This window comes from Lygodium microphyllum, chromosome 12 (assembly GCF_053477565.2).
Source record: "Lygodium microphyllum isolate KBCC chromosome 12, Lygodium_microphyllum_v1.1.10, whole genome shotgun sequence".
Classification (NCBI taxonomy): domain Eukaryota; kingdom Viridiplantae; phylum Streptophyta; class Polypodiopsida; order Schizaeales; family Lygodiaceae; genus Lygodium; species Lygodium microphyllum.
The window spans coordinates 154,168,018-154,182,637 of record NC_141146.1 but is presented as its reverse complement, the minus strand read 5'-3'; the positions used below and the strand labels follow the sequence as shown (position 1 = coordinate 154,182,637).

The 14,620-nt window shown below is 46.6% G+C and overlaps 1 protein-coding gene across 4 annotated transcripts in view; it reads left to right on the top strand.

The window, feature by feature from the left end:
- The window catches only part of LOC148028467 (uncharacterized), a 164,277-nt gene that overhangs the window by 75,203 nt on the left and 74,454 nt on the right, over positions 1–14,620 (top strand). For all 4 annotated transcript variants that reach the window (XM_087690279.1, XM_087690280.1, XM_087690282.1 and 1 more), the window contains exons 7-9: positions 2,172–2,282; positions 5,103–5,148; positions 5,235–5,334. In XM_087690279.1, coding sequence (XP_087546405.1) covers positions 2,172–2,282; positions 5,103–5,148; positions 5,235–5,334 — 257 coding nt within the window. The remainder of the gene's footprint in view (positions 1–2,171; positions 2,283–5,102; positions 5,149–5,234; positions 5,335–14,620) is intronic.

The window sequence follows — 14,620 nt, the reverse complement described above, 5'->3', positions numbered from 1 at the left end:
GCGTTTCTTCATCAGCAAACCTGTGTTTTGAGCCACTGGTCGTGGACAGCTCGCCGTTGTCATCATCCTTCTACACCCTTTGTGTTTCACTACCTCCTCTGCTACCACGCCTTTCTCTACACTTGGTGGATCGCTACTCAGCATTTTGGGATCTGTCCTGAGTACAACAATACTTGGAAATTTTCTGGGCATCTTGGACACTACTCTCAGCTCCCCTCATCCCCAGCCTTATAGACATGGAGGTTTTAGGCCCTAGTTGTATCATATTCATCATAGTACCCCGAAACGGCGTTTTGGGGCTGTTGAAACGGACCGGCCGTTCCGGACCGAGACGGAAACGGTAGACCGGGGTTTCGGCATCTTGGGGTCCGTTTTGGGGCACTCCAGCTTCCACTGCCGCCGCTGCCACCACCACCACCACCACCTTCTCCTCCTCTTCTTCTTCTTCCCATTACCTAAAGGCTAATCATGGTGCCGGATCCATATTGGAGGCACATCACTCCAATCAAGAGATACGAGGGCTCCGCCGGATCAATGAAGTGGCGGTGCAACTATTGTGGATTGGAGAAATCAGAGAGTGTAACGCACGTGAAAGACCACTTGGCATGCATTCCCCACAAAGACATCGGGCCTTGTTGTCTAGACTACAATTGCTAGTTGTTCATTGATGTTGATACTTATTACTCAGTAGTTACTAGAGTCTAGAGACTAGTACACAGTGCTTAGTGCTCACTGGACTTTGGAGTTTTGACAGATTATTCACATGACGTAGTTACTTGTATCATTGTATCTTGATTTCACTTATTATGCATCTTGATTCTTGTTCCATTGTTCTTGATGTGAGTCTCCACTGTTCTTGATGTCAGTCTTCACTGCTCTTTAGATCATAGATGATTCATAAGTCATAAATTATAATTCATTTTGTTGCCTTAAGTTTTGAAAAGTGAGTCTTAATTGTGTTAAGCTGTCTTAAGTTTCAATCATTGAGCCTTGACTCTTCAATCTTCACTTGTGAGTCGCGACATGTGTAATGAATCATGATTGCAATCATATGACATGGACTCAAAAGTTTTGTATGAAATTTGGATACATGTTGTAGGCATTGATATATTTACATACCCACATAATACTATATTTATTTTAGTGTGCAATTTGAAACGCTGTTTCTTCATTGCCAAAATTTGGCCAAAACTCCGGTTTTTTCTGTTTCCGTTTCCCCCATTTCCAAAACTCCCCCGTACTATGATATTCATTCATTCTCATGCAAGCTTTCTATAGATTGTGTTTGAATGTTATTGCATATTTTGCATTTTCTCTTTGTTTGCCCCAGCATTTTCTTTACATAGAGCATGTCTATATGAAAACAATGACAAGACAAACTGACAGAAGCATCATTGTAGTGAATCAGAGTATGTGGGGGTTTGTTAAATCAGTGATGTCGTATGATTTTTTGAGGCTTGCATGTGAAGTCATCTTCATGATGCTTTTGTAGATTTTCAATACTGAGAGAGGGTTTATAAAGGAGAGATTAAAGACAAACACTGATGACAACATTGAAAAGTCATTGATAATTATTGCTCATCCACAGTGTACAAGAGTTGATCTTACATTGGCTAAACTTGGATTCAAATCCCTAGGCATTGTTGAGAAAATAATAAAACCATAAAGTGGAGAAAATCCAAGAGAAAGTAGAACTTGGATTTGGTCTCTCCTACCTGTGAGTGTGAACTGTGTATGGGCATACTCCAATATTTTTGATGAAAGCCTCGTTGCAAGGTTTCACACAACTAAATGGATAACTCAAGGAAGAGTAAACGAGAAAAAAGGCAGAAATATGGTGCTCAAGGGGATGGATTGGAGATATAAAGGTGTAACTGCCAAGACAGGTGGTCCCACATAACTGCAATATGCTGTCTTATCATAGTGTCTTGCAGGGCACATGTTCTTAACTTTTCATACTTCCTATTTCTAGATAACTTTTCACATAAAGCTAAAGGAAATGATTGAAACATTTTTATTCAGTTCTGAGTTACTTCCAACTCTTGAAGAAGAACAGGTAATGTAATGGTAACATGACATTGTGATCCAATAAATAGCTGAGCAGAATGTTGAGATTTTTTCAGGAGCTCTGAAGCATTGTGTGTATGACATATCAAGGGATGTACATGCAGGAAAACACACAAGCGATATTCTGTAGAGCTAATGAGGAAGTCAATAATGCATTTGAGCACCTAGCTGCTTCCTGCATTTCAACGATTGATTCTCTAACAAAGATCACACAGGTATCAGTTTGTTTTAAAAAAGACAACTCTTCTCAATTTCGATGTAAGATGTTTTGGGTTGTCCCATGTCAGAAACCAATCTGTTTTTAAGATATCAATACTATGTAGATGCTTGCTATGATATTTACAAAAAGTGCTTGGTGTCTGTATTAATGAGGATCACAGTCCAAATTGATCAGGCTTTCAGTCAAGCATGGTTTGGATCAAATGAGTTGTATGGTGAGTCCTTGTGGTTAAGCAAATTATGTTTATTTGTCTTGCTTTACTATGACACTATACCAAATATACATCACTCTTGGGGACCTGGATTTTTGTGCTACAATGGCAGCGCATTGAGAGATATGATGTTATGGATGATCAAATCCTTCTAACTGATGTGCTATAATGGCAGCACATTGAGAGAGATTATACTATGGATGATCAATCCTTCTAACTGATCACAAGAAAACCATCGATAAGATTAAACTTTCAGCAATATTAGGAACCCACTGGCTTTACTAGGTGCCCTTAAACGTTCACACATCTGGAGTCTGTCCTTGGAAATGAGCCATTGGGCATGACACAGATCTACAGTACCATTGAGGTGTTAATTATTCCCAATCCTTTCTGGTCTACACATAGATGAAAGAGGGCTTTATTCTTTTCTGTCCAATATCTTTCTCTAGGCAGATGACATCGTCTTAAATTGATAGTTGTAGGATGTACTGCAGCCATACTTTGAAAACTGTCAGAAGCTTTTGTCAATCAACAGACTAAATCTTTCTTCTTCCTACACTAGCAAGACTTGCAAGAGCAGATTAGGCACTCCAGTCTACCACGTTTTTGATCTTGTGAAAAGGCATTCACTCCCCAACCGGTTAGAAACATGCAGAACAGTTTGAAGTACAATTGCATATGGTAGTTCAGTACCCTTGACAAAAAGGGAATACATTAACAAACATAGCATTGTCAAGTGATTAGGCTTTTCGTATCACTTGCAAATTTTGTTCGTTGAATGCTAACTTTGCAGAGGTTGAAACTTGATACTTGGTAGGATACACATTGACATGTTTATTTAGGGCCTGTTTTGACTTCTGTGGATCTGACACGTATACTAGTGCAGTGCTTCTTGTCAATTTTGGCTTTTGCAAGGGGTGAGTTAAAGGTGATAAGTGAATTACTCGATGATGGAAGTTGCATAGACAATAATGTGCCAAAATTGTAGACAGATGGGGCAAAGCGACCAAAGTGATAGTCTAGATGGGGCTAGAATTAAGAGGTTGCAGGTTCAGGTCTCTTTTATTGACATAGATGTGTGGCATTCCTCCTTTCTTGTGAGGGGTTTCACCTGCACACTATAGACTTGTGAGCAATGTATGTGGATCCCTTTCTGTCATGCAAGTCTTTTGGAGCCAATTCCTGTGTAAGTCATGTGACAATTGGCTTCGCTATCAAAGTTATCTAAAATTGCCACTTAATTTTTTGTATTTTTATTCGTTTTTTCTGCTTTAAAATGGGCCCGAAAAAGTAATTATTTATTTTAGGTGACATTTGAGGCTGTTTTGTAGGTCAACTGGCTCATAATGTTCTAGAAGCAGGGGACTCAGTTGCATTGCTACTTTTATCCCCAGTCCTTCATCTTCACCTTCAGGGTCGCCCACCCTCCTTTGTTATCTCCCTCTTCAGGTGCCGCCCACTGCTGCAGGCTGCTGCCCAGCCCTCTGGAGCTGTCACCCTCCCCTGCCCCTTGGAGCTGGTGCAGTAGCAGCCTGTTGCCACCCTGTTTGTGTTGGCTGTTGCCAGCCCTTGGAATTGCCGCCAGGCTACTTTTCACCCTTCGTCAGGCTATGGTTTTGTAGTAGGCTGCCACCCAGATTCTTCACCGTCTGCTGCTGCTGCTGCTGCTGCTGCCGCTGCCACCTGCTCATCTTCACCCTTCTGTTGTCTGTGCTTTACACTTTACCTGGTTCCTTTCTCTTGAGAGCTTGTTGCCAGGCTGCACATTGCTCTGCTTCCTCATCCTCAGCCCAGACATTGCTTGTTTTGTCTTTTGGCCTGCTGCTCTGCTGCATCAGATTTTGTTGTCCTTCAGAATGGATCTTGAGTGCAGCAAATTACCAATGCTTGATGCTGGATAATGAGGGAAAAAGTGCCAAGAGGCTGTGCAGTGTGCAGGCAGGAGGAGAGCCAAAAAGCAGCAGCTTTTGATGTGGAGAGGGACACCAAGGCCGAGGAGATGTGAGGCAGCAGCAAGACATAATAGACCTGTCAACGTGGAGCAGTTTTCCTAAGGGGGGTCAGGTTGCAGTGCTTCAAGAGGCAGGCAGGCCAGGAGGTGGCACCATAGGTTCTAGTTTGAGAGTTTGAGTATTAGAGCATGAGATTCCTAAGAGGCCTTGGAGGACATCTTTTTTCTTTTTTTGAGGAATGAAGCCTTCTTACACAGGACCTCCACTGAACTGAGCCTTGATAAGAGGCTTAATTGATTTTCTTATGCTTAGAAGCATATTCTCTCTGCAGGCCGTGTATTGCACTGCAGAGACGTACTACCAGGATAGAGTTCTACTTTTTGACCGCTGGCCTCGTCCAAGGGAGAGCTCTTTGGGTCTCTATTAGGAAAGAGAGTATTTGATGGGCTGTAGGTGATTTAGATCTTTCTTCAGTTTTCCTTTCAATTACATGTTGGTGATCTTCAAGAAATGAAACATTTCTGGAATGTATTTTGGATTTTGCATAGTTTGTGGTTGTTTTCCTGCTTTGCTATTTGTTAGTCCATTTGCTTTTATTTTACATAAACCTCTATTGAAAAGGTATAACAGACAAGAATGATTGTGTATGTAGGTTCTAATGCAAGAAAATAATTACATTGATGGGATATCCGCACTAAGTACGTAGTACTTCTTGCTATGAAATATACTTGCTAGTTTAGTTTGTTGAGTCATGTTTTAGTTTTGAGAATAATGACATGTTCAGATGCTACAAACACTAAATCGACCAGTATTGTAAGCCCTACAACGGAGTCCTCTGATATCTTGGACATGTTGTGGCAACAACTATCATTGCTTTATTCTAGGTAATACTTCCTCTACAAGGGCATTACATCATTCCAACTTAATTGAGTTTAAATTATAGTGGTTTATCAATGATGCTCAATATAAGTTATTTTATGTATTATGAAATAGTGTGTTTGTGTAAGCTTGCTTGATGCTTGTTCATGCACTCTCACTTCAGGAGATGTTGTCGTTGAATGACTAAGGTAATAAAAATGATGGTTTTCCAAGGGAATGCCAAAATACTCTTTAACAATGTATTTGAAGAACAATTGTATTTGATTGTAACATAAGAGGATTTGTCAAATTGGAGGATCTTCTCTTTGTATAAACACACTAGAAACAATGGGCATTACATAAAACGAAAGTTTGTGTAGTTTGTAGATAGACAGTTTTGTGAAAAATAAGTAATCTATGCTACTCAATCTTTAAACCATAGAGATGATATTTCCATAACATCATATGTGCTCATTGCATGGTGAATGGATTAATGTGCACACACGATTGTGTTAAAAGGGTTGTGTTGGAGCAATGCAATGCAATCCATGTATGTTACGCCTTTGAATCATTTTCTATAAGGACAAGGTAGATATACTTATCAACATAGTGCAATAGTGGTAATGAATAACACCCTTGTCCTTGCTCTCCCAAAAATGGGTAGCAGTTTATCTCATTAAGGACAAGCTGATTGCTTCTTGTCACCAACAGCTTGCCAGCTTGCATGCCTTTTCTCCCTACCCTTCACTGGACCACCGCCCCCCCACCCCCAGGCACCCCCCAGGGAAGTTAGCAAACCCTCATGATATTGACTTCTATGACTCCTTGGCAGGGATGCTTCCTCCACCGCCCCATAATAAGGGGACCCCCTTGCTTGCTCCTCCCCATTGTGTTGCCCTTCTCTTCACGTTTCCCCCCCTCTTCTCTTGTTCTTGTTGGCACTTGAATGAAATGGCAGCATTAGCAGTGGAGACAGGAAAGTGTATGACAAATACTAGCAGGAAATGAACTCAAAATTTCAGAGACCCAATGAATGAATGAAATACGATGATGATACAATGAGCTTAGGCCTTTGTGTCTTTCGAATTGGGGCAAAGGAGAGAGCCAACAAGTTAGTTACGTTGAAGAGGCTCAAGATGATTGCCATATCCTAGTTGATAAAGGGCTATAACACCTATGAATGGATGATAAGGCATGCCCTTGGCCTCCTCTTGATGGGCCAGTCTATTCCGTTTTTTGTTGGATTAGTTACAGTAGCAATTGGACTCAAGAAAATGTAGTGGAGATCATTAGGAGATGGAAGAGCATGTACCATAGTGGCTAGAATTCATTGTGAGAATTCACTTAGCAGCTTGGAACATCAATAACCTTTACTTAAATGGAGTTGTAGTGCACCGGGGTCATTGGAAATAGCAGGTTGTCAAGCAAGAGAAATCATGTGCAAGGCAGCAAGTTTATTACATGAGTAGTAGTTGTCGTGTTTAGCAATTTGAGATGGACAACAAAGAAGTATTGAGTTCAGGAGTTCATGATGTGTAGCATGTTCCATGCATGGCAATTGTCATGTTGGCAGTTGAAACCAGCCTTCCTTCTCGGATAGGGTGGTAATGAACCTGATGATTAAGCACTAATTACAGCAAGCATAAAATTCAGATAATCTGAAAATGCAAATGTTACCACTTAATCTTAGACAATGGACACTTGGTTAGCCCTAAAATTGGCGCCTCTTTCGGTATTTCTTTAACTTGTATTACTAAAGGCTGAATACACTGAGATCCACCCCAATCTCCTTCAATCTTCAATACATCTTGCTGTCCATAACAACCAGTAAGCCTCTAATGACATGGCTGATCACCAATGGCTGGAAAATTGCAGGAGCAGCTATCTCTATTCCTCTCGTAACCTCCACCATACTAGAATGAGACTCCAACAACCTCTCATATTCTTTCCCTCACTTGTATGGGCAAGTTTTGCCAAGTGGCGGCCTTCTAATTGCATTTCTCAGCAATTTTCAGAAGATTAATTTTGAAAGCTAATTTAATTATTAATCACGCTATAAAAAATAAACTATATCAGGTAATACTTAAATTTTTTGGTCCAATTTGTTATCAAAGTAATCTTGCTTCGAGCCATCTCTAAGCGCGCTTTCTATTGGAAAAACGGCTCCTGCCCGCCGTTATGTCGCGCTGCTGCCCCTCCCTCGCCATCGCGCTAGCTCTCCCCCGCCTGCTGCCCATGGCGTGCTGTCCCTCCCGCCTAGCTCCCACCCCAGTGGTGCACCTGCTTCCCCCATCCACCACCACCCCCCTATATCCCCCCTCCCCCCCGGCCCCCTTGGTTAGCCCTAAAATTGGCGCCTCTTTCGGTATTTCTTTAACTTGTATTGCTGAAGGCTGAATACACTAAGATCCAACCCGATCTCCTTCAATCTTCAATACATCTTGCTGTCCATAACAACCAGTAAGCCTCTAATGACAGGGCTGATCACCAATGGCTGGAAAATTGCAGGAGTAGCTATCTCTCTTTCTCTCATAACCTCCACCATGCTAGAATGAGACTCCAACAACCTCTAATATTCTTTCCCTCACTTGTATGGGCAAGTTTTGCCAAGTGGCGGCCTTCTAATTGCATTTCTCAGCAATTTTCAGAAGATTAGTTTTGAAAGCTAATTTAATTATTGATCACATTATAAAAAATAAACTATATCAGGTAACACTTAAATTTTTTGGTCCAAATTGTTATCCAAGCAATCTTGCTTCGAGCCATCTCTAAGCGCACATTCTATTAGAAAAACGGCTCCTGCCTGTCATGTCACGCTGCTGCCCCTCCCTCCCCATCGCGCCAGCTCTCCCCCGCCTGCTGCTCCGTGGTGTGTTGTCCCTCCCGCCTAGCTCCCTCCCCAGTGGCGCGCCTGCCTCCCCCATTAAGTGCTAGCCCTAAAATTGGCGCCTCTTTCGGTATTTCTTTAACTTGTATTGCTAAAGGCTGAATACACTGAGATCCAACCCAATCTTCTTCAATCTTCAATACATCTTGCTATCCATAACAACCAGTAAGCCTCTAATGGCAGGGTTGATCACCAATGGCTGGAAAATTGCAGGAGAAGCTATCTCTCTTCATCTCGTAACCTCCACCATGCTAGAATGAGACTCCAACAACCTCTAATATCCTTTCTCTCACTTGTATGGGCAAGTTTTGCCAAGTGGCGGCCTTCTAATTGCATTTCTCAGCAATTTTCAGAAGATTAATTTTGAAAGCTAATTTAATTATTAATCACACTATAAAAAATAAACTATATCAGGTAACACTTAAATTTTAAGGTCCAAATTGTTATTTAAGCAATCTTGCTTCGAGCCATCTCTAAGCGTGCTTTCTATTGGAAAAACGGCTCCTGCCCAGTGGTGTGCCTGCCTCCCCCATTAAGCGTTGCTCTTCCTCCCCCCCCCCTCCCCCCCCTTTGTGCTGCCCCACCTTATCCACCCCCGCATGCTGCCCCCCCTGTGCCAGCCCTTCCCCGCCTTGCCTTCTCCACCCTACGGCCTCGGCCCCGTCCGGCGGTAGACCCACCATCCGCGTTGTGCCCGTTGTGAGCCAGCCATCTGTGGTGTCCAGCACCTCCCCCACCGTCAGAAAACAGCATTTCCCCCTCCTTGCCATCGTCGTCCCCTACACCCAACTAGTTGCTCCCTCCCTCTACAGTAGCTTTCCCGCTCTCCGGTAGCACATCAGTGTGATTGGTAGGTTCTTAGCAGGGACGCTCAATGAAAACCTCTGGTAAGACGCCGCTGCATTCTGCGAGTGACCCCCTAGTCAAACACCTTGCACATCGTCCTCTCTGAGTAACAGCTCTTAGCCATTCGTGCCACAAAGCTGTAGAGCTGAAAGAAACAACGATCTTTGGTCAGGTCGTAGGACACTCCCCATCTAGGGCCCAACTTCGGGATTGGCTTCACTCCACACTGCACGTTGGCACAGTGCAGATCATGGAGGCAGTTCTCATGGGTCAAGGGATCTTCATGGTTTGACTCACCTCTGCGGACGCAACTCGTGAGCTAGTGGATAGCTCACTCTATGTCTCCACGAAGGGGGTCATTTACATGGTTTTCAGATACAGTGGCTTCATAGTGGAGGCATTCGCGCTCCATCATAGGTTTCTTAGACATCCGGTCACCTTACTTTTCCCCAGATTGGCAGTAGAGTATCGCCAATTAGTGGAGGACTTTGGACGACTCTTCGGCACAGTTTTTTCTACCTCCTTCACGGATGCAGTGACAGTCGCAGGAGTCCCAAAGATACAGGTGGTAGTGAAAGATACAAAGATTATACGAAAGTTTCTAGAGATTTGAGGCAGGCAGACACTCTTTTAGGCAGTAGGTTATTGTGAGTGGGCAGCTAGGGAAGTACCTACGTTGCCATGATTTTGGGTATCAGGTAGCAGATTGCATGCGCTTTGAAGCCAAGGCGGCTCCACCGACAGGCCCACAGGTGGACATTGACGGTTCTATACGGGTCCAGAGACAACAGAGGGGGCCGCAGTTAACCCCTCAGACACAGCCACGGCAGCAGGGAGTAGGAGGGCGAGCGTCGGCCCCCCAACAGAGCACCCTCCATCCCCCTCTGCTCATCCCACCCGGCAAGACCACAGGCCTCCATATCCACCACCCATGGAGGCGTCAGAGGCTACCTCACTCCAAATCCCACAGCGCCTCCCTCCCCCTTTCCTACAGGAGGTGATGAGCCCCATATGTCTACATCCTCCATTCACTAGCAGCCTAGCCCCTTCCCTCCCCACACAACCACCAGCTCATCTGTCCCTTCTTCCGCTCGTCACAGTTTCCCAAGACAGGTGTAGCTGCTACCACAGGAGTTCTTTCGTAGTGGCCTGTGTGGTTCTACCTGAGTTTTGCGGAGCGCGGAGAGTTTTCACTACCTTTTGGAGGTTAGGATCCTTGTGGTACGCAAGTCAAGGAGCGGCAAGGTCCATTTACTACACCACCGGATGGACCAAACTATGCTTTCTTCCTTGAGACCTCTCACTTAGGAGACTGGACGATGACACAGATAGAGGAGGTGAAGAGTTAGGTGGTAGACCACATCTCCGAGTGGATGGGAGAAGGAGAACTAGCACTCTTTTCCCAACAGTGGCCTGGTTGCATGATAGACATTAATTGGTAGGTTGGTGCCGAGGTCCCATATCTGATTATTATCTTTCGAGCCTCTCCACAGTGGAGAGCACCGATGGACGTGATCGAGTGGCCCTTGACACAGGTGGCCCCATTTCTACGAGTGTACAGAGTCACGCCTCTCAGCCTGGTTGATAGATGCCTTGGTGGTACCACTTGGAGTATCTATCACCCCCATGGTCCGCCCGAGGGTCACCATGGGGAAATGGAGTTCACCGTGTAGGCTTGTAGCAAAGCGTATTTGCATGCCCCATAGATCTTCTTCATCAACAGCTTCCACACCAAACAGATACCTAGTCGGTTAGTCACAAGTTTCCCTATGAGTTTTCATCTTGCATCCTGGAATGTAAATAGCCTCCACTACAATGGGACACATGGTTCTAGGAAGTTGATTGTTCGGCAAGAGTTGCAGCTTACCCTTGCTGGATGGATCGACATCTTACTTCTACAGGAGCACAAGCTCACCCCTGCCCAGGCCCATTGGGTAGGGAAGGTACTTCTAGGCAGCTCACACACTTACTGGGAATACGCCATCGGTGCCCACGGCAGGAGTGGAGGCATATGCACCTCTATTGGCTCGAGCCTCATCGCCTGTATACGTGACCATGGGACGATTGTGGCAGGGAGGGTTCTATGGATCAGATTGCATATTGGGGACTCGTGCCTTGGAGTCCTCAATGTGTATGCCCCTACTGATGTTAGGGCACGCAGTAGGTTTTGGGTGGAGATCGCAGTAGGACTCCTAGAGGTGGACTCTTGGATTGTTGGAGGAGACTTCAACAACCTGGAGGCCTTAGAGGACTAGCAAGGCAGAGGTAGAAATTGCTAGGGTATGGCAGGGGAGAAGCAAGAGGCATGGGAGGTCTTCCTCCTCAGCGAGATTGGGCGGAGTTTTGCTGGAGTGGTTGGACAGGTTCTATGTGGGAGAGTGGGGATGCTCTCACGGAGGCTAGGTAGGGCCGTTGGCTAACACTGCTTTGTTTGATCATTGCCTGGTTCTCCTGACATTTGATGCCCCAGCTTCAGCCCTAGACAAAGGATCCTGTCGGATCCTTGACTCGGTCTACAGGAGGGAGGAGGTAGATTGAGCAGATCTGGACTAGGAAGTGGGACAGGAGGGACTGGATTGCAGAGGAGGTTGCAGAGGTCCTAGCCGAGTCGAGCAGGATCTGCCAGGAGGCAGCCCTATAGGCCAGGCAGTAGAGCTGGGAGGAGGAGAGAGCACTCCGGTGAGACCTAGCAGCCACGCAGAGACTACTCCAGGAGGTATCAAGGGATCCCACTCTTTGCGCACAGGAGGTGTGCGCATGGGCAGCCCTCGCTGGCCTCGAGGATAGGCGCTTGGAGTTTTCCTTCCACTCCTGAGCAGCCTTTTGGGCGCTGAAGGGGGACACGATGTGCATGGAGTTTTTCCAGGTGCATCAGCCCCGCACGTCAGGAGAGCAGATTCGTAGGCTCTGAGATCAGTATGGGAGGATTCACTCTAGCCCAGATGAGGTGATGGAGACTGCCACTGATTACTATAGACACCTTTTCCACTAGGAGGCAGTCTCAACCAGAGGACAGTGCCGTAGACAGCAAGTCTAGGACCACAGGCTGTCCCTCATAGAGGAGATGGGACACTCCTTTCTAGACCCCTTCATAGAGAAGGAATTAGAGGAGGCTTTCCATGCACAAGACGGGTAGAAATGCTCGGGAGAGGATGGTCTTTCTAGGGCCTTCTTCACTACCTACTGGGAGGTGGTGAAGGATCCCCTTTTGCTGGCCTTTTGGGAGATTTTCAGCTCAAGACGGATGCCAGGTAGTCTATTGGCAGGTCTTATCAGTCTCCTCCCCATAGGGGGAGACCGGTTGGAGCTATCCCAGTGGAGACCGATCACTCTATTATTAGTGGCCCATAAGGCACTGGCTAAGATGATTGGTAGGGGACTCCGCCCCGTGCTTCCAGACATTATTTATGACACACAGACAGGTTTTGTCTAGAATAGGAGCATCTCAGACAATGTCTTCACCGTCTTTGAGGCGACTGAGCAGAGTGGTGAGGGATTGGCTGTACTTCTCTTGGACTTCGAGAAAGCCTATGACAGGGTTGACTGGGACTTCCTAGAGGGCACCATGGTGAGGTTGGGCGTACCCCAGGCATGGATCTGCGGTATCTTTGCACTATACAGATCGGATATCACCAGGGTTCTTAGAGGTGATAGGAGGGGGGAGGAGTTTCGGCTGGAGAGATCGGTCCAGCAGGGTTGTCCTCTGGCCTCGTATCTGTTTCTAATCTTTGCAAAGGCGATGTCTTATTTCCTCAGGTAATGCGTGAGTGGGCTACGTGGCATTCGACTTCCGGTGAGGGAGGAGACGGAGCTGTTAGATTCAGAGTATGCAGATACAGCGGGAGCGAAAATCAACTGGCGAAAGTCGGTTGGTTTTCTTACGGACTTGGACTCTAGCACGGAGTGGGGCGTCCACTTGGGATTCAGATGGGTGTGCAGAGGGCAGATAGTCCGATACCTAGGGTTCCAGGTGGGACTCGACATCACTCTTGCCTAGCAGTTTCTTCCAGTTCTCAACTCTATCAGGCGGAAGCTAACCTATTAGAGTACTGTCCGCCTTTCCTTAGCGGGCCGAGCCTTGGGGGTCAACCAGGTCCTCCTAGTGACAGCTTGGTACATCGCCTCGTGTTGGTGCTTTTCCTCGTCTTGTGTAGTTTAGCTTCGCGGCCAAGTGCGGAATTTTCTTTGGGGGTTCAGACGGTTCGAGGGATTCTCGGGCCAAGGTGGTGTGGGCGACCATCATCCGGCATCGGTCTGAGGGAGGGCTTGGGATCATAGACCCAGAGTTCTAGAGCCTCGTCCTTTTGGGCAAGCTAGTAGTCCGTGGGCTCATACCAAGAGGACAGACCTAGAAGGTTCTACTGCAAGAGGGTCTCCAGGAGTGCAGATCGAGGTTTGGTGGTGATTGGAGGCCATCCTTGAGATGGATCTTCACGACAGCCTAGATCACACCCCCCAGATCCTCCTTCCTCCGCAGCCTACTTCATGTGTGGCAGGGCCTCCGTAAGGCCCTAATTCAGAGCCCCCCAGGATGCCATTAGGAGATAGACCACCAGCCGGTGGTCTGGAACCCCAAGGTCAGAGATCGGGATGGGATATAGATCGGCTAGCGTCCCCACATCTAGTGGGCTGGTTTGGAGGCCGGCCCTGTTTATACCATTAGGACATGGTGGGAGGTGTACAGGATGGTGGGCTAGAAGGTGTTGCAGTAGGCATCAGGTTGTCAAAGAGGAGTTGAGCTAAGGAGAAGGGAGATTAACGCACCGATACCTTAGGAGTGGCTTGACCCCTCGATATGAGAGCCGGTAGAGCCTGGCGAGGTATGGGCCACTAGATTTTCACCGGCAGGCCCCCTACAGGACTTTCTTCATCGTGCACAAGGGGGGGATGTTGGGTCCTTGACAGAGGGCAGTAGGATGAGGAGATCCTTGTTCTTCCTTGGATGAGGATTCGTGTGGTTGGTCTTCAGGGGAAGACCTGGCGTGTGGACCCTTATGTGTTCTAGGTTGAGTTCCGGGAGTGGTGCCTGTGGATATGGGAGAGTAGGCCACTTGATGAGCTAGAGTGGGACCTTGGAGAGTGGCTATGGCCGGCCATTGCAGTTGCCAAGAAGCCATTGCGGTTCTTGGAGTACACAGCCAGGATGGGCAGACATGTACTGATGTAGGAGGACATGGATTGGGCGCCTTCGCGTAGCAGATACTGGGCGGAGCACAGCATCACGGATACCTTATGTCGGACTTTTTGGCACCGCCTATGGGACAATTGGAGGCCAAGGAGGGTATCGTACTTCCTATGGCTTTTGGCACATGGATGTTTGGCGGTGGGGAGTTGGATAGCCTACATGCAATAGGATGGAGGGTGTAAATGCTGCCCATAGCAGCTTCTGGAAACTCCAAAGCACTGCCTTTGGTCATGCAAGACGGCACATCTCGTGTAGAGAGGAGCATGACGCATTCTCCGCCTCCTGGCACCCACAGCCTGGGATGTGTCTCATGGGGAGCTTTCTGCTGGTAGGCAGTCAGCCAGGGCTGTCACCTTTTGTATGAGGCCAGGATGTAGGACATGATTTTCATCAT